At 46.7% G+C, this 19,942-nt stretch overlaps 1 protein-coding gene across 1 annotated transcript in view; it reads right to left on the bottom strand.

Annotated features, from left to right (window-relative positions):
• The window catches only part of LOC144138060 (mannan-binding lectin serine protease 1-like), a 45,995-nt gene continuing 26,053 nt past the window's right edge, over positions 1-19,942 (bottom strand). Inside the window, exons 11-15 of the mRNA XM_077670134.1 lie at positions 19,357-19,656; positions 16,238-16,344; positions 14,423-14,622; positions 6,950-7,217; positions 1-2,098 (exon numbers count right to left, since the gene is read on the bottom strand). Of these exons, the coding sequence (XP_077526260.1) occupies positions 1,883-2,098; positions 6,950-7,217; positions 14,423-14,622; positions 16,238-16,344; positions 19,357-19,656 (1,091 nt within the window). The 3' untranslated portion in view covers positions 1-1,882. The remainder of the gene's footprint in view (positions 2,099-6,949; positions 7,218-14,422; positions 14,623-16,237; positions 16,345-19,356; positions 19,657-19,942) is intronic.

Genomic DNA, 19,942 nt, shown 5'->3' with positions numbered 1-19,942 from the left:
GCCTCTTCCATAAGACAAGCGGATGGCGTCCCAGTCTTCTAATAACTCGTACCTCAGCACACCGATAACTGTAGGACAATATTTCTCAAGTTCAGTCACTATAGCTTCGCTCGAGTCCACCTGGCGAACTGTTTTCGAGTTACCCATGAGACGTTATTTGTTTGGTCCCAGGAAGCCTGGACGTAGGGAAGCTCCTAGAAGTAGACTTGTACTAGTCACTTCCCTCGGACTCACCTTATCAAACAAACGAAACAACCCCAATGTCGAGAATATTCCTGAAACAGTTTTTTCGTTCCTGCTGGATACACTAAACTTCAAAAGGCCAGAATGAAGCGAGATAAACAGTCCCAAAATGACAGCTTTGGACATGTAAGTGAATGTTTTAAGTATTGCGCAGTGGTACTAATAACAAACACGTATGTGCACAAAGACTGTGCATTTATTTTGGTTTATTCTTCGAAACATTGCAATAACGCGTCATTTGTGTCCAAATGGCCTTCCTTTTTTCCCGCCGACTTTTCTACCTTAAACGTTCGTCGATGGTCAATTACCAGAGTGTGTGGTCATTAAACCTCGTGTAAAAACAAAGCAGCCGCCGTCCGCCGTTGCATTGATTTCTTCTTGCACTTCGTTCAGCCATTACGTATCAGTACCCATCAAAATTATTCCTTAGAGTATTTAACTGTGTTCGCTGAATTAAATAAAAATCACGGCTTTGGTTGATGTTCCAACCTTTCATTAATTGCGCTGCTTTTGGCTAAGAAATTTATTGCCGCTTCCCTCGAAAATTTTTCTGCTTGCCGTCCCTTGTTCCTAATGTAGTTGGCCATTATAGACCTCCAAATTATAAGAGAAATATGGTCCGCTTAAACTTAAAATAAATAAACTTAGAAATGAACTTTGAAAACATAAACTTAAAAATGTTTATTTGGCTTATAGCCCTATTTGTTTCGTTTACATTAGCTTTAAATCAGCCATAGCCCTGCTGCAGCAGGTCTTGTTCCCCACATTATTTTATGCAAATGTTGCAAGTGCGGGACAGGGGGGGGGGGGGGGTGGCGGCACAAAATTGGAACTGGAATTAGAATTGCTGCGCCACGCTAACAAGGGTTTCGTGTAGTGGTAGGTTGCCGGGGTTTTTTTTTTTTTTTTTTTCTTGTTGTTCCTGTTGTTGTTGTTTCTTGGATTCCTTCACAGGCCACCATACTCTTTTAATTCTGTGAACGCCAAGGCGCTTGTTTTTGCAAACTCTGCCCCCCCCCCCCTTCATGCAACATGGCAGCACAGCGCCCATCCAATTCATGCATCGTCAGTTAACCGCTTCTCATGGCCTGGCCTACGGTGATGCGCCTATTTCGCCCAATGCGATTTCCGATGGCGCCTGTCACCATTCCTCTCATTTTGCATCCTCTCTAGCCCTTTTTAGTTCTCTAAATTGGGTTTTCATTTTTTAAACAAATGCAGCAGCGTTTGAAAGCTAACTTTTGATTTGAACCCGTTACCTTGTACATTCTTAACCTTTATATCGCGTGGGTTAACAGGGTCACATTCATCTTCGGAAGACTCCATCGTTAAGCATTTAGACCCAGTATACCCACAAATGAGCTTCTTTCACTTTTTGCTTCAAACGAGAGCCTCCCTTATAGGCGACCAAGAAACTTGAAACGTTTGCACCGAATGACCCCTGGCTTGTTGCGCCTTCTGTAAAGCCTCCGACCGACGACTTCTGTAAAAGCGGCGTCTTTTGTAAAGGCTCCGTACCCGTGAAGCTTCTAAGTTAAATAGAGGGAAATGTCTTCGTCGAGATAATAAAAGTATCTTCCGAAGAATGCCTAACACAAATCTCCCAATATATATTCATGACAAAAGTGGCTAGAAACGTTCAGAAAATCTTCTCCTTGATCCAGCTATGGTAGTTGGTGACTTTCGTGTAGTAGCCGTAGTGGTCCCGACGGCCGCAACCGACGCCCCAGCTGACAATGCCAATGAGGTACCAAGACTCATTCTGCTGCACCACGAAGGGCCCGCCACTGTCGCCTTGGCACGCGTCACCGACGATGTCTTGTTTGTAACCAGCGCAGAACATGTTGTCCGTAACCTGCGTTAAGAGTTGTGGAAGATGTTAAGGGGTGTTCAAGGAGCCGCAAAGGCATTTTTGCAGGGCGCATCCATACATTGGTTGTACTGTTCTTATCTACTCGCGGACGGGTATTGGCAGGCCTACTTTTGCCTCTTGACTATCGGTAAAAAGAACGAAAATCTCTGGGTTCTTAGCCAGAGAATTCGCGTGTCCTTTCCTATGGATAAGTCAAGCTACTGGGAAGGTCTGCGAAGTTTTTTGTGTCAGTCGCGAGAGTGGTGTCGTACCGAAACCTGAATTCTACCAGCTAACTTGCAGAAACTTCAATTCAACAATCGAACACGAGGCCCTTGTTGCAAAGCGGGAGTTGGTATCCCCGTATTCACGAAAAAAACGCTCCTCCCCGTTGGTAACTCTGTATCTTCGAAATCCTATCCGAATAATTTTTTGCGCAGTTTAGGGATTCCGCTTGTATTCGGGCTTTATTATGCTTTGCTGTAATATCTACAAAGAATACGCCAAATAACTTAAAAGAAGCCGCTTGCGACACTAATCAACAAGCCACAAGGATGTGCAGATATGTGAAGTGGGAAATATTTCACGAAAAAAGTTTGGCTTTGCCGCAAGGAATGTGCGTAAATATGTAAATAAATGAATGAATGAATGAATGAATGAATGAATGAATGAATGAATGAATGAATGAATGAAACTTTAATAACATAAGGATGGCGACTCGGCCTAAGTGGGGGCGGGTGGGGAGGGTGGTGTCAAATAATTCGGGACAACTTTACATTCACAGATGGACGCCAGTGGCGAAAGCAAAGACCCACGAGGAACCACACACCTGCTTGGCTGTGGCTGCGTGTAAAAAAACAAATAAATAAATAATTATTTAATTAATAAATAAGTAAATAAATAAAAAATAATAGATAAATAAATAAATAAATGGGCTTCTAATAGTCTGAATTAAATAAAGATTTCTCGTTTCGCTTGCAGGTGATGTTCTGGGCGGAGAAGCGCAAGTCTACGTCGTCGCACGGCAGATGGAACTTCTTTTGAAAAAACTTTGGCCACCTTCCCTTCTAGACGCAAAAACTGGGGATGCAGCGGAGCTGGTGGTCTTCACTATAGCCTACACTTTCGAAATTAAAAGTCAAAGTCCACTTGAATTCAGCCAAAGTCGAAAGCCGATTGATGATTGATTGTAGGGTTTAACGCGCCGTCGCAACGCAGGTGATGAGGCGCGCCGTAGTGGAGGGCTCCGGATTAATTTTGACCACATGGGGATCTTTAACGCGCGCCGAAATCTCGTACACACGGGCTTTTTTGCTTTTCGCCTCCATCAGAAAAGCGGCCACAGCGGCCGGGAATCGAACCCGTGCCTTCGTGCTCAGCAGCGCAACGGATCCACCGCGGAGGGTCAAATTCCGAACCGAACGCCCGCGCTACGACCTCAAAGGAAATGCTGCGCGCCCCGAATGCGATGATAGGGCAATCGGACAGACGATGGTTTTATAGCGTGGGAGACCTAGGTTTGATTCTGACCACGGAAAGCGCTTTTTTTTTTTTTTGTTTCTCGAGGCGCGCACTCCCCACGCCTGCTCGTCGGCTCCTTGCCTCCTCGCCACTCTCCCCGCACACGTCTTCGCCTAGCAGTTTCCTCCTCTCCAATTCTCTGCGCCGAGTTTTGAGGAACGCCAGGCATGGCTGTGATTCAAGCTTAAAAGGGCCATGCAGACAAAATGCAAGCTTGTTTTATTCAAAAAACTTCGTGTTTTATGGTGCCCCCAGCGCTTATCCGGCAGCAAATGACGCCGTATTGACTGTGAAATTAATAAATTTAGGTTAAAATTTTGATTCTCCCGCCAAATCGCGTGTTTTCATGACGTCTGCCATGAGGTCACAGGAGTGGGTATTGAAACAAGCTTCCACTGCGTTATTAGGCTTCTGAGCCTTGCTCTCCGTCCGTCCTTCCAGATGGCGCTGCCATACTGAGCAGCAGACCGTTGTCCACCATTGCTTTGTTTTTGACCGTATTTGCACCTGGCTTGTTTTTGTTGCGGTAGAAAGTGATCGTTTTGTGAAACATGAAGTATGCTCGGTAAACAGGGTAACGTGAGACAACGTCGCTTACGCCTATCGGTCAGTGACGTGTAAGACAACTCCAAAGCAGCGGACTGCTGTGCAGCGAAAACAAGCATAGTGTGTCCAGTACTAATAGCAGTGCGCATTGGTACTGCTCTGTTTACGTGTACTTTCGTAACTTTCATTTTTTTACTCCACCATTCTTACTGCTGTAAGATAACATGCATTACACTTAAGCGCGAATAGCTCGATCGGCAAACTTGTAAGCCATGCCTAATTTGCGTTTGCTTTTGCTGGCCTCAGCCAATCGCACAGCTCGGCATATGACACCATAGGTTCTGTTGGGACAAATGAGCTAGTGGGTCGCATGGCCATTCCCTTTTTTCCTAATTTTACAGCTTATTTGAGCAATCTGCGCGTTGCTCAAATTTGAGCAACAAGACAATCGTTCGATTGAACCAAACTTGTGTTTGCTTCATTCTGCATACGGCCCCATAGGATGGAAAGTTGGGCGAATTGGTGTTGATTCAGCTTGAAAACAGGCGTGGAAAGACGTTGACTGACAAAAGAAATACACACGACGACGTGCTTCGTCCTGTGTATTTCTTTTCTCAGTCAACGTCTTTCAGCGCCTGTTTTCAAGACCCTTCAAATAGCTGCGCTGTTTTAAAAAAGGGGGGAGTTAGGCTTTTTGCACAACACAGCTGTTGTGCGATAAAGCCGATGGCAATTATTGCACTCCTTGGCAAATGGTGGTTCAGGTTCCCCACAATGCACTCAAGTGACAAATCCATGCTGCCAACAAAGCAAAGTCGCCTAATGACCCAGGCACCAGCTCGTGCGAGCTGCGGGTGCTGGCAACACGTAGCCAACGGCTGTGCCCCAAACATTAAATCATGCACCACATCATCTAAAGATGATGATGGTTGAGCGCGAAGCTTTCTCATGAAGGATTCCTTGGTAGTCGTCTGAGTTTGGACTCTTGTTCGTAGAAGGTTTGGACTTTGAATTTGTTCAGCTTTGACTTTGACTCACCCGCAATTTAGACTTTTGATCGCCGCGGCTTTGACTTTAACCCCTCACCATTTGATTTCGCACGAAGAAAACTTCACGGCAAACCGTAGTCGTCGTTAGACAAGGGGGTGCATGATTTTTCCGTCTAATTTTCTTCGTACATGCACCCCGTCCAAATCCGACCTATACGCCGACCATGCCCGGCTGGCGAAATGGGATAGACGTCGGCTTCATAACGCAAGAAACCCAGCTTCGATTCCGACAACGGAAAGAGTTTTTAAAGCAAAGCTTTCCAGCTCTATCAGCCAACGGTTTTTCGTGGCGTGCGGGACAACAAACTCCCAACGCGGCGAACGCGGCTGCGGGGGAGAGGGGGTAGTGCGGAGGGTTTCATTCGTGGTGCACACTGTAGATGGCACGGCGAATTTACCCACCGTTTCCCGCGCGGAAGCGCCTGCTCGCCAGCGGCGGCGTAGGCGATATTGCTTTGTCGTCTGCTTTAGCAGCGGTTGTTTTAGGCCTGTTTTGGCGCAGCTTCGCGTCCATTGCGCGCTTCCTTCGCACGGCTTGATTAATTTCTTCGACAGCACCTCCTGGTTAACCCGCACCCGACGGAATTAAGTGGTCGTACGGCAAAGATACGTTAAGAATGTGTTTGCAAGGTGGGAAAACAAAATGTAGAGATCACGCAAACTTTTGCGCACTGCTTACCACGAATGGGACTCCGTTTTCTAGATTGGTGAATACCGGTTCGGTTGTGTTTTAACAGGTATTACAAAAGGCGAAATGAGTAGCCGGTTCTGATATATAGCGATTATAAAAGTTCCCTCAGCTTTCTCGCAATTCTCAAACTTCGTAAACTAACTATAGAGTAAATCGGTATAAATGGGAATCACTGAGCTCACAAGCTCAATTGTTTCGCTATCTGTGCTTGTGCCGTGCGGTGGTGTGTCCCCAGCTAGCACATCAGGATTTCTAGGTACCGCTGTCTCACCCTTCGAAAGGCGGTCCTCTCCGATTTCTTTCTCCCGACTCACGGCCAGGCTACAGCGGCGGCGTCCGCAGCTCTAACCCGGCCGTGGCCGACGCTGCTGCTGCGTTCGGGACGCTGCCCCCGCGAATTCCAGGTAACGGCTGGCAGAATCTCTGGTTTCGCTCTTTGTAGAGCCACGTGTGTGAATCCAAGTGACGTAGAATGGGCAATTTTTGTGGGTGTCGTTTAAAGCTTTGCTTTCCAACCACCTTCACAGCGTGGATTGGAGCCATTTTTTTTTCTTTCGCTTCATCATCGTCAGCTTTTGCGAAGGGCATTTTTGACGTGAAATACGTCATCAGTGCAATGGCGTATCTCGTTGCCTGTGGTTCCGATTGGTCACATCATAAATATCATCAGTTATTACCTAACAACCCCCTACAATTCCAGTGCATAACATTTTCAGCAGCCATGAAAATCGACAAAAGAGAAAAAAAGGTTCATGGGATGTTTTTTTACGTGCTATTCCTTAGCAGGCAGTGTCTGAAGGCTAGCGTAGAGTTAACACGACGAATACTCGGTTATAACACTCCACCAGTGACGTCACTTCTGACGCTGTTCAACGGGAAATTTGAAAGGTTGCCAGTAACTGGGGTCACTTTTCGTGGAAAGCAATTTCCTTCGGGGCATGAATAAAGTCGAGTAATGTAATAAAGAACCTTGATTCTAAAATAAGAAAACAAAACATGTGTTCGTGTAGTCCCATTACAAGAAGTGGTTAGCGGCGAAGCGGTTACCTTGTAAGTGGTCGACCTCTTGCAGGTGTCGTGGTCAATTATGGGCAGCCTGACTTCCTGCATGAAACGCGGCAGAGCGTTTCCACTCTCAGTGAGCTGGCCCCAACCGGTGACCGTGCCCAATCGCACGTCCTGCGTAGTGAAGAAGTCGCGCTCTATGGACGCACTATCCCCCAGGCACACAGGCTGGATGTAGTCCGTGAAGGACACACGATTGGCCAGCAGAACCAGCGCGATGTCGTTGTCGAACGTCACAGCGTCGAAGTTCCTGTGAAAAAAAAAGCGAGGCGGTGTAGGAGACTCACAGGCTTTGGCTGGTACAAATCATGCTATCCAAAATGCAGTTATTGAGTGCTATGTTACGCAATTTCAGTTTGCTGCGCCAGAAACACGTGGTGCCACGAACCTTAAACGTAAAACTGCGCACACGGACGGAACAAGGAAATATAAGCAACAGGACTGCGCTCGTCCTGCCACTTCTTTTTTTAAAGCAAAGCTTTTTACCTCTACCCCCCAAGGGTTCTTTCGCGACCGTTGGTGTCACCAGAAAACTGCAGCGAACAAATAAAATAATTTAATGGAACCGCCGGGAATCGAACCTGGAACTAATAGACTAACAAAGCGAGAGCCCGTTGTCTTACCGATTTGGCTACGAGCCCAAGCGAAGACGGGAAAGACAGGTGGTGTACTCACCAAGCAATCTACGGGTTTACCACCTGCGTTCTCGCTGAATGCCACGTAAAAGCGTCACGCGACAACTCACGCCCGTCTAGCGGCCCTGTGCGCACCTTGCTCATGTGCTAAGAGTTACAAAAATTAAAGGAAGCTCACACCAATGCATGGCATCTCACTTCTAGTACGCCAACGTGCTAAAGCCTGTGGCCTCCAGTGTTCACGTAAAAAATCCCAGCTTCTTGTCTTCCGCCCTCACGCCAAATCAAGGAATACATTCAAATACTCCTTCATGGCCAGGCCATCACTCCAAGCCTCAGCATCAAGATCCTCGGCCTACATATCGAGGCTAAAACCAAGAGTGACGTCTCCTTGCAGCGCCTCAAAAACAGCATTAATCAAATCATACACATGATCAGGCGAGTTGCCACCAAGAAGCGAGGCCTAAAGGAATCCGGTACCTTTCGATTAATTGAAGCTTTTGTCCTCTCGACAGTCTCTTACGTCAACCCCCTGTCTTCTTCTCGACAAGAAGATGCTTTATATAATGATTAGAAAGGCGGTCGAGCAGGCCATTGGTCTTCTCATGAGTGCGTAAACACAGAGGCTGCTAGCACGGGGCTCCACAACACGGTCGAAGAGCTGATAGAAGGCCACCTTTCTAACCAGAAGGACCGACTCAGAACTTTGGTGCGTAACCGCATGCTTCACCAGATTGGCGGAGCAGCCCAAATGTCACTCTGCTTGACGTACTCCCAGACTCTTGGCGACTAAAACTAAAGATGCTCCCTTTGCTTCGAAATATTAACCCCTCACATGACGAGGGTAACCCGAAATGCACGGGCTCAAGCGCTAAACAACACCCTCGGTGCGGATCATGCAGTAATCTACACAGACGCCTCCAAACCTCGAGGGAAGCAATACGCCATCATCGTGGCTACCTCCAGAACCGATTTCCTTGCGTGTACCTCGCTTAGGACCCAAGAAATGACGGCAGCAGAAGAGGCAGCCATCACCTTGGCTCTCACTCAACCGGGGGTTCAGAGGGTAGTCACCGATTCCCAGCAAGCTTACTGGAATTACCAGTCGGGTTTGGTGTCCTGACCTACACTGCGCGTGCTAAAAAACAACTGCCCAAACGGTTCCATTCAGCTCATCTGGACACCCCCTCACGCTTCAATGGAGGGCAACAAATACGCCCACCCAACAAGACTGCGCTCTTACCTCCCGAGCTATGGAGCTGTACGTGGACAGTCACCCGCTTGTCACGTTCAGGGAGATAACCCAGCGTTATCGCCTTCTGAGACAGACCCTACATTCGCCTTACCCTGGCCTTTCCAGAGGACAACAAACTACCGTACGGCTCATACAATCCGGGCTCCTTCCCACAGCCTACGCGTCTTCACTTAATGTATCCGAATCGCTACGACGCTGAATGTAAATTTTGCTCAGAAGTAGGAACACTCCGCTCCGTAATCGGGGTGTGCGACTTTAGCCCTGAGCACCCTCCTCTCTTTCCGTCAACTACCCAACAAGAGCAATGGGAGATGCTGCTGTCCAGGCCCTATCTACCTACCCAGCTTCAGCGGGTGGACAGAACCCAGGCTGCGCGGACTGCATATGGCCTCCTTTCCGTCAACTACCCAACAAGAGCAATGGGAGATGCTGCTGTCCAGGCCCTCTCTACCTACCCAGCTTCAGCGGGTGGACAGAACCCAGGCTGCGCGGACTGCATATGGGCCCCACAGAAGAAGGAATCACTCCCCAGGGCTGCACTCTGGGCCGTTCAGAAATCTAAACAGAAGTATTTCTTCCTCTCCTCCTCCTTCTCTGCCGCAAATCTCGTCGCCTCCGTCCGCGGCGCAGAGACGGAGAAGTCAGATCGTCTAACACCGGGTTGGAGCTTACTTTAATCTTATAAAAAAAGTTTCCACTCTTCTGCTACACCAATACAACTCAACCAAACACCATTCATGCATCATGCATTGATTTAACTTTACCAAGAATACCTCTTTGAAGTAATAAATGGCGTGATTAAGTGCATTTCACTTCTGTCTGGTTTTACTATTTGTAGAGCGATGCGAGTGAATTTAAGTGACTTCGCATGGGTAATCGTTTACAGCTTTGCTTCCCAACCACATTCACGGGGTGGATTGGTGCTAATTTTTTTTCTTCTCCCGTACGTGTGCGCAGTTTGTCGTTTAAAGAGCAAACCTAACTAGCCCTTCAACATGCTTTATTGTGCAACGAAATGGTCACGAATTACTGTTCATTACTGGTAGCCGTCGTTGAAGGCGATCGTGATTTCGTTGAAGAGTACCAACGCCAAAACCCCCACTTGTGCCTACGAATAACCGGCTTTATTTGGGGCCTCTGCTACGGCACCCTAATCCCGAAGTGATTATCAACACACTCGGGGCTTCCACGCTGTAATGATTTTTGATTTCCGAGTACCACGCGTTGGTAGGCTCAGTTGGCGAAAAACGTGACGCCCTCACATCCGTGTAGAGCGAGACAGCACGGCCGAAAGCTGTCGGCCAAACGTCGTGGCTGGAACATGTTGACACTATTCTGCCTGGTGGGCCATTCAAGAAAATGTCGTGGGCTTTCATATTTAGATATGACTGCTTATATATCCCCTAAAAATGTTTCACGAGTGATGCATTTACGCAAAGTGAAGCCGTGGTCTAAGAGGCCCCGTGCAGAGCTTGATCGCTGTAAAGCTCGCTTTCTCGCGCTATGGGACACAGTGAAGCTTGCTCGTGCAGAAGAGCTAAGTTCTTGCGGTTTCCACGACTTTCTACACGCAGAAACACTAAGCGCAGCTGCACAAAACTTAACTACACTAAACCCGGCGAATTAGCTCACCGATAAGTGACGCTCCTGCATTTTCACATCATAGGGGAAAGCCCAGGTACCCCCGCACTATTAACGAAAAAGCTCGTAAAATGGTAGTAACGGCTGTATTTACTAACTCCTTATGAACTTCACTACCCCCCGAATGGTACGTAGGTTCTGCCACTAAATGTGGTACCGTTACTAGTGTAGACCGTGCACTTAGTAACAGCTGCTTGTTTGATACTAACATTCACTGATAGTGCGCAATTCTATGAATTATTGAACATAGTCACTACAGCACTTTTACCACTCCAAATCACGATTAAAAAGCTTTTGCAAATCCGCATGCTGACTTGTATATGCTCACATTAAAATGCATATTTCTAAAGTTACCGCTAAAATATTTGATTTTTGCGACTAGTCCACTGAGTCTATCAAAGGACTTTCTGCTGCTGGCTATAAAAGCAATAAGAGCAGATGTATGCCTGAGATAACTGAGTTATACTTGCTCTCCTCGTGCATCTCGTTGTGAACTGTTGTGGTTTTTATGTTCACTCCCACGCGTGAACTATGGTGTCTGAGTCTCGTGCCACGGACATTAATGTAAAGGACCTTCGGTGCGGTGTACTAGTTGTTTTGTGAACTTGTGTGATCTTCACTTCCTTTCCTCTGTGGCACATTGCATAAATCCTGTGCTCTGTCGACCGTGTAGTAGCTAACTACAGCGGGTCCTAGCTGTAACTAGTTTTTAATAAATTCTCTATATCTCGTTGGTTTTCTTGCTCAATTTATTTCTTGGTTGTATACGTGTGATATGTGCGTGTTAAATGTGTCTTTATCGTGCTGCGCACCCAGCAGATCCACGTTGTCGACGATTGTAGTGTTTAACGCGCCGACGCAACGCAGGCGATGAGGCGCGTCGTAGTGGAGGGCTCCGGATGAATTTTGGCCACCTGGGGACCTTTAACGTGCGCCGAAATCTCGTACACACGGGCGTTTTTGCGTTTCGCCTCCATCAGAAAAGCGGCCACCACGGCCTAGAATCGAACCCGCGACCTCGTACTCAGCAGTGCAACGCCTTACCCACTGAGCCACCGCGGCGGGTATTGATCCACGTTGTCACGCGTAGCTTTGTATTGGATTATGCATGACCAGATAATAGTAAAGGCACTAAGTAGCTAGTCTATACTGGTACAAGTAACTGGTTGGTGTTTTGTTAGTAAGTGCCACGACATTTTTTTAAGAGTGCGTAGTCTTTTTATTTGTATTGTCGTGTATATACTGCTACAATCGCTCTTTGGGCACGTGCACTAAACAGGTCAGTATTAAACACACCTTTTGTCGGTGCACAATTGTTACGAAAACTTCAGAGCAAACTGCAGTCGTTCGCTCCTGATGGACGCAGACGCAAGCCGTAGACCGATAACGGGTGGTCGGAACCAGTTTGAGGTGAACGGCCTGATTACAGGAACCAGGCAAAGCGGACACTTTGAAGGCGTCGCCCGAAGACGGCAGACTGATTCAAATACACGAGCGCAGGATGGATGTGCTTTTGAGCGCCGTCGTCTTCAGTCTAAAAAGTTGTCTACCGCACATGGCACGCCCCATTAACGGGGGGATCGCACAATATTGATTACATTCCCGATGTGTGGTGCATGCCTCGAGAAGGCGTTGCCCCGGTATTCCCGCGGCATTATGTAACCAAGCATTTATTCAAACGAAAGCTTTCATTGTGTGACCGATGGCGTTCTGTAAAAAAAAAAACTGTATTTTCCCATAGACCACTTGGTTGAAACAAAATCTCTGATCAGATCTCTGGACGCACGACGCGTACGTGAAACCGCGCTTGAAAACGTTTACTTGAAAATCTCGAAAAAAAAACGATTCTAGATTAGACAACACACGCATCGACCATGAAGAAGAAGTGCAATAATACACCTTTATCTCATAAACCACGCACCGGTATACATTTATATCGTTCGTAGATGCGTTTACTTAGTGCGCCAAAAATCCGCGCATCGATTCGTTCTTTGTTTGCGATTTGGGTCTTTGAAGGTTTGACGATCGATTGGACGCACTCTTGGCGAAGGTTTGGACGCACTTTCGACCCAGCTTTGATGTGAGAAAACTTTCGCGCTTCCCTCAACGTTCTTTAGGAAGGAATGGCAAAGTTGTTTTTTGGCTGGAGAAACGCAACACCATTTTAGCCGCAGACTGCGATCGCTTCTTATAAGACTGAAGAAAACACGTGCGTATATGTTAAAGGCCAACTGCACTCAAATTTTCGACAACGTAAAAATAATGTCACATAACAGTTCATATAAAAAGGGTGCGAAATGCAAAATATTGCGCTTCAAACATCAACGCGCGCGACGAAAACGGCTCGCGACATTCGCGTTTTCGGAACCGAAACTGAATAGAAAAGGCGGCCATAGCGGCGCCGGACGTGACGTACGTGAGGGAACGGAAGCGACCGCGCCGGAGCCGGCGGCCGCTCAGAGCCGCCTTCAAATGCGTGGTAGCGCCGCGTTTCGCTTTTTTATTTCCACAGAAGAACTTCCACTAACGTTTGCCCATGATAATGGAGTTGGGCGCAATTCCGGCATCCCGTTGCTATCAATCGAGATGAAGTAGACCACCCAACAGTAATTTTTTCCATCATAATAACTGCCGGAATGGCAATTTTTGGCATTGCAAGTAAAAAGCAGACCCTGATTTACAAAGCTATTTGCTCGTATACGATATCGAAAAGCAGCTTTTATTATAGCCGACCCCTCGGCTATCACATCGCCCTCTCTGAAGGGAACAAATCGCACGCGGGCGGAGATAAATCACTATTTCTACTATACATTACATACAAACAGCTTCGTGAATATCGGCCCAGTATTTTTTCCCCTGTGTGCACATCAAGAATCGAATTATAAAAGGCATCTGAAACTATAAGCCCGCCTCCAGAGCTAAATGACGCACTAAAACACGAAAACACTTCCTATCTACCGCTGTTTTCTACTTTAACCAGAGATAGGTACTGTTGAAAACGTTTTACTTTCAAATAAACTAAATCTAACGCTCAAAGTAAATACTTCACTTGGGAATGGAACAAAAATATAATCTATTGTTTAGGAGAGGAGCAGTTTAGTTTTCGCACTTCCCAAATACGATGGCCTATATTTGTGCGGGTGTATTTATTACTACGAGAAAGGCTGATTTTGGTTCACTTAGTTAGCGAGACAAAAGTCGCACAAATGTTTATAGCCGCGTGTACAAGAACTCTTTTTGGGTCGTAAAACTTTTGGAAATGTCTAAAGGATAGAGGTGGCGTTGGGCCAGCCCAAATGAGGCCAATATTGGACGCGAAAGTGCAAGTGGTCAATAATTTATAATATATCTTTTTTTTTTCTGTGGTAAATGCAGTAGGAATGACAAATGTAAGGCAAGTGCTCCTTTCGCGCTATTTTTTTCTTTGAGTAAAAATAATATTTTCAAGTAAAAAGAGTTTTGCTAACTCCAGCATGTTCGCAAGCGCCTGAATAGGTTTAGGCTTCTAATCATTTTTTTTTTTTTTTGCATTGAGAAAAATGGGGGATATTACTACCTCTGCGGTTAGTTTAAACATTTGATGGCGACACGGTACAGCGCGCTGGTGTAGCAGAGAAACCCCGGGCGAACGCATCATTGCGCCCGGCGGAGTGCCCTGCAAGTCGCCGGAGAAGCGCGAGCTTCACGGGACAGGTTCCCCAACCTCCGTCACAGGCCGCTCGGAACTGTTTACGGCGACTCTCCGCCAGGTGCAAACGTCGTCTGCTCGGAGGTACTTTGAACGGCGGTACCTAGCGCTCTTTGTGATTACGAAGCTAAGGATTTCGCCATGGTGATTTTAAGAGCATAGACTACTTATTTGGACAAAAAAAATTTTTGAGTGCAGTTGGCCTTTAAGTGAGGCTTTACTTTCCCCTCACTCACGGGTGATAGTAGACGTCGGCGATCTTGGTGACAACCTGCTGCGGCTCGACTTCCTCAATGTCGTATTTCCCCAGCTTCACCTCGATTTCGTCGATGTAGAGGTCGTCTCGCTTCAAACAGTGGGACGCCGTCAGCACCCACTGGTCGTTCAGCAAGCTGCCGCCGCAGAAAGATTTGCGCATATCCGTCCAGAACATCACCTGCGGGCGAAACGGGAAAGCGTGAGTTAACTTTTTTGCCGCAAATCCGTAAACATGGTGCAAGCCGACTGGAAACGGCTGTAGTTTGCACCAATTTTTAACACGAAAGTGTTTTATTCCGCGATACACAGAGATTCACCGACGTCATATCCGTCACGGATGACGCCAGTACAGCTAAGCAAGCGGCCTGTAAAGGTTGCACCACTGCACACAGGGTCTTCTTGTGGGGAAGCAACCTTTAGTACTAAGAGTACGTTATACTTAGGGTTCTTCGTTTTCGGGTTTTCTATTTTAACACGAACCTGTTTTATGCCGGGATACACCACGATTTCACTGACGTCATATCCGTCACGGAAATGACGCCGGCACACCTTTTCCGAAGTTACCCGCCAGCAGGATGTCACTCGCCAAGCACACCCACAAGACAGCCGCCGACCCGCAAATCATGCTCATTTCGTTGCAGATTTCGGTGCACATTTCACTTTCGTGTTTTTCTGATTCCTATGACAGAGGAATCAACCACAGTTTTTTTTTTAAGTGAAGCTTTATATGGCTAGGCGAGATAAAAATCTGGCGGTCCCGTGTACGCAAAAAACTCCTTCGACACAACCCCACAGGCATGCGCAGAAAGAAGGAAGAGGAGAGGTACTGGCTATTTTTACAGCTGACGTAGGCACACTCTCGCATCTACCGACACTGGTAAGTGTGAACAGCACATCGGAGGACGCGAAAAACAAAGTGGCTGGCGATTACGATACTCCTTAATGCGATATTTGGGCGCAGCATCAGTGCGCTGATGCTGCGCCCAAATATCGGAAGGAAGGAAGGAAGGAAGGAAGGAAAAGAAAGGCAGCAAAGTTAATCTGGCTAGAGCTATAGTTTGCTATTCTTCACGTGGGAATGGGTACATCAGCAAAAACAGAAAGTAAAGAATGAAGAAAAATTGTAGCCGACAGGTATGCCCAGCGCTGAAGCACTAAACGTTCACGTTCAGTGATTGCCACAGAAGGCTTTCAGTCTATAGTCTATAGTTTAAGCTCATGGCCCATAGAAAGCGTAAGAGTTCCTTAATCGTCTTCTCCGCGGATGACAGACAAGGCCAGTGACACAGAATCTTCTCCTCCGAAAATGGCCGCCCAGAGTCTAGGTTCCTCGCTGCTGTAGACAGCGCAGCGTCTTTCTTCCGAGCAAGTATGTGCACTCGCATTAAACGTGGTGCATCGTCTCCGGTGTGTCGCACGTTTCCCACTCCTCACTTGCTGCCATTCCTATGAAGTACCAGTAAGCATTTGTGAATGCCACCCCCAGCCAGAGACCGCAAAGAACAGTTGTTGCAGACCATGGGAGGCTTAGTGGAAGGGGACGTATCAGGTACGGGTCAAGTGCACCAGTACGTGCACATGTGAACTCTTCTGTTGACCATTGAGAGATTTTTTTTTTCCCGGCCAAGTATGCGGAGGGCCCTAGCTGCGTCCGTCCTCGACAATGGAATGGGCCTCACAGAAGTCACACGAATACGAGCCATATATACTCATAGACCTGCTGGGCGACCTGTCGCGCTCTGCAGTGCAATACACTACAGTGTGGGGGAGACGAAGAAATCTGGCGCTCTCACCTGCCACGGATAGGCTCCCACGATGGAATTCCTCCCCCCGACGATCTTGCCGTGCTGCATGTGCGGCTCGGTGTCATTGGAATGGGCCCTGCGTGGGACGCCGCAGACTGAAAGAGAAACGAAGCGCTCTTATCAGCGGTAGTGTTCGCGATATGCCAGACAAGCAAAGTTCTATTCTTCAAATAATTAAGTGTGCCTCAAATACATTGAGCAAACGTTTTAAATTTGTAAAACTGTCAATATGCTGTGGAGCCCATGCGTGTAAAGCGAAGCCCGGTCTGGCTGTTTGTGTGGCTAAATATTTCTCGAAAACGGGTCGTTTTGAAGTCAAGGTAAAGACAGTGCTAATGGGAAAAGTAAGTAAACAGTGTTTGTCAATAAAGACGAAGCAGAACGCTTTTGTAACTTCCTAAGCGATGTGCAAGTATTATCGCCTACACATGTCGTAACTAACATCTAGAAACAGATCTAGGGCCTTTTTATCCTCTCATACCCTGTCCCCTGTCCAGTAGCATGTCGGTGTTATTTTGGCAATCCTCTCGCTCTAGGATTTCTTCTCTAGTAAAGAGCTATCTATCTATCTATCTATCTATCTATCTATCTATCTATCTATCTATCTATCTATCTATCTATCTATCTATCTATCTATCTATCTATCTATCTATCTATCTATCTATCTATCTATCTATCTATCTATCTATTGATTGATTTGATTGATTGTGGGGTTTAACGCGCCGACGCAACGCAGGCGATGAGGCGCGCCGTAGTGGAGGGCTCCGGATTAATTTTGACCACCTGGGGATCTTTATCGTGCGCCGAAATCTCGCACACACGGGCGTTTTTGCTTTTCGCCTCCATCAGAAAAGCGGCCGCCGCGGCCGGGAATCGAACCCGCGACCTTGTGCTCAGCATATCTATCTATCTATCTATCTATCTATCTATCTATCTATCTATCTATCTATCTATCTATCTATCTATCTATCTATCTATCTATCTGTCTGTCTGTCTGTCTGTCCGTCTGTCCGTCTGTCTGTCCGTCTGTCCGGCCGGCCGTCTGTCTGTCTGTCTGTCTGTCTGTCTGCCTGTCTGTCTATCTATCTATCTATCTATCTATCTATCTATCTATCTATCTATCTATCTATCTATCTATCTATCTATCTATCTATCTATCTATCTATCTATCTATCTATCTATCTATCTATATATCTATCTATCTATCTATCTATCTATCTATCTATCTATCTATTGAATCGGTTGTGTCGTTTACACTTGGATATGCATTTCATGTACATTAGTTATCAGTAGGCACTGTTTTTTTATTCAGTTTACCCTCAGATACACAGCAAATGTCTGCGTGCACGCCACCGCGTACTCTCAAGAGCGAGATGGAGAAAATTGGCCGCGTGTCTGCTCGCTTCGCTACAAAAGCCGTCGCCCCTGCCACGAAAATGCCTCTATTCTCCCCCGCCACATCTCACGCTCTCCCCCTCCAGTCTCGCTTCTCCCACGATAAGCACGGTGGAAAAACGCTCAAGTCGATTTAGAGTGCGTTCCAATTTACCCTTTAGACGGCTTCGTTCCGTCTTCGCGGACAGTCCGCCAAGTTAAGCCCCGTTCTATTTCGAACGAAGCAGTCAACGAAGACTACTTCTAGGAGGCAGCATCGAAGTCAGCAATGATGCAGGCTACCTTCCTGTTTAAACTTAAAAACGACGCCAGCGCCACTTATTTGCATAATAATGTTGTTACAAACTAACTCGTTCTGTTATTGCAATATCTAGTAAAATTTACTAGTTGTAAAGATTATTTTGTTTGATTTTTATATCCCGTAATTTTTGTAATAATAACGGCATAATTATTTACGAAACCTGCGGCTCGCGTTTCTCAACATTTCTGCTACGAGGTTGTCGTCTGCGCCATAGAGTTTCACACTAATATACACTAAAGGGAAATCTGGCTCCACTGTCTACGGTAGCCGCGCTTCGGCGAGCGTGCCGTCATGTACCAGGCAGGCACGTTCCACTTGTCCTTGGCCTGGCTCATGAACGAGCTGAAGAGTGGGCTCTGGCTGCAAAAAGCAACAATATTACTGTAAAAGGTTCATCAAATTTGTTTTGTTATTATAAAATTGAAACTCCAGAGAGATTCATTTGTCAGTGATTATGTATACGTTTCATGCACCCTGAACAAGAAAAAAATGTTGCCCTCTTTGTTGATTTTGGCTTCAAGACAAAAAAGAAGCCATATGGCTAGCTAAGCCAAGTAGGCGAGGAACGTCGCTAGCGGCAATGGCGCCGCCCACGGCGGCCCGCGAAAACAGCGACAGATTTCCCTCTAGTATATATTAGTATGAAACTCTATGGTCTGCGCTTCTGTTACGTCCGTGACCGCTGCGCTGTTCCAAATCTTATTCCTTGAGACGTCTAGTTAGACTGCTTGGTAAGCTGTCTACCAAGCTGTCCGCGAATCTGAATGCAGCCTTAATGTTCCCCCGTTCCGCTGCTTGCGCGCCATCTGTTGGAACCTTTCGTTACGGTTGGATTTGGAATAACGCCACGAGGCGTTGGCTCGGGCACGACATCTTTTTTTTTTTTGTATTTTTGAGTCGAAATCTTGTTTTCAACGCGTACTTTTACTTGGTATAGCAAACATCTAGCAAATATTTATTTTCAGTTAAGGTAACATTGCGAAGGCCACTTGTGCATACCAAAATTTGTGCGTTACCAAATTACCAAATTTGGCATCACCACATTAACAAAAAAATACCACTCTCTCTCAACAATGTTGACAAGTATGAATAATGGTACCATATTTAGTGGTTTCGAACTGTTTTTCCTATGTAAACTTCTCGTTCAGGAATTTTATTATCCTATTGCAGCTAGATGAATCGGGAAAGAGACAGACAGACCAAATTTCCTTAGTTTAAGTCGCCCAAGAAAGACTATGGTATTTAATACTCCTATAAATGCACTTCGAATGGTTCAGGTATGACAACCCACAACAGCTTCGCTCGTCACCCGCCCTCACAGAGTAGAATGGCTTATGAATTTTATAATTAGAGGGTTGCGTTGAAGGTGCCACCATAGACAGGCAAGCGTTCACATTCCAGCGATACTCACTCTTTTCGATGTCCACCTTAGGCAGCACCCTCAACAGGGCCGACTGCCGGACGGTGCAGTTGTTCCGACGGTCAGTGGCCACACATGTATACACGGCTGAGTCACTGGGTATGACATCCCTGACGTAGACAAGTCCGTTGCCGATGTCCACGTAGCGGGAACTAATAGGGAAAGGTAGGCCGTCACGCAGCCAGCTGACCGTGACATCGGACGAAGGACGTTGGAGCGCATGCGCTGTGCACTGCATGATTGCCGTCTGATTGTGCTGAATCTCCTGGTCTACGGGGCCCCTGAGAAAGTCTGCAGTCGGGAACGTAGTCAATTGGTTTGGCAATTGCTCTGATATATTTATCAATTTTTTTCTCTGAGAACAAAGAGTCAGCAGCTATATTGTCTGAGGGGGAACAAATTCCTTGTTGGGGAAGAAATGGAGCATGCAGGGAGTTACCTCCCTCCGTCCCTGAACTGTGACGGGATGCAACAATTCAAGGTTGCTGAGGCAGCAACAAAGCAAGAAGTACAAGTGCACCACAATTGCTGCTGGTGTAGGTTAGTATTTTTGTCGGAGCAAAGAAGAAAGAGTTCT

Source organism: Haemaphysalis longicornis, unplaced genomic scaffold (assembly GCF_048455015.1).
Source record: "Haemaphysalis longicornis isolate Haplotype H1 unplaced genomic scaffold, Haemaphysalis longicornis Haplotype H1 scaffold_5, whole genome shotgun sequence".
Taxonomy (NCBI): Eukaryota; Metazoa; Arthropoda; class Arachnida; order Ixodida; family Ixodidae; genus Haemaphysalis; species Haemaphysalis longicornis.
This window is presented reverse-complemented; position numbering and strand designations above follow the sequence as displayed.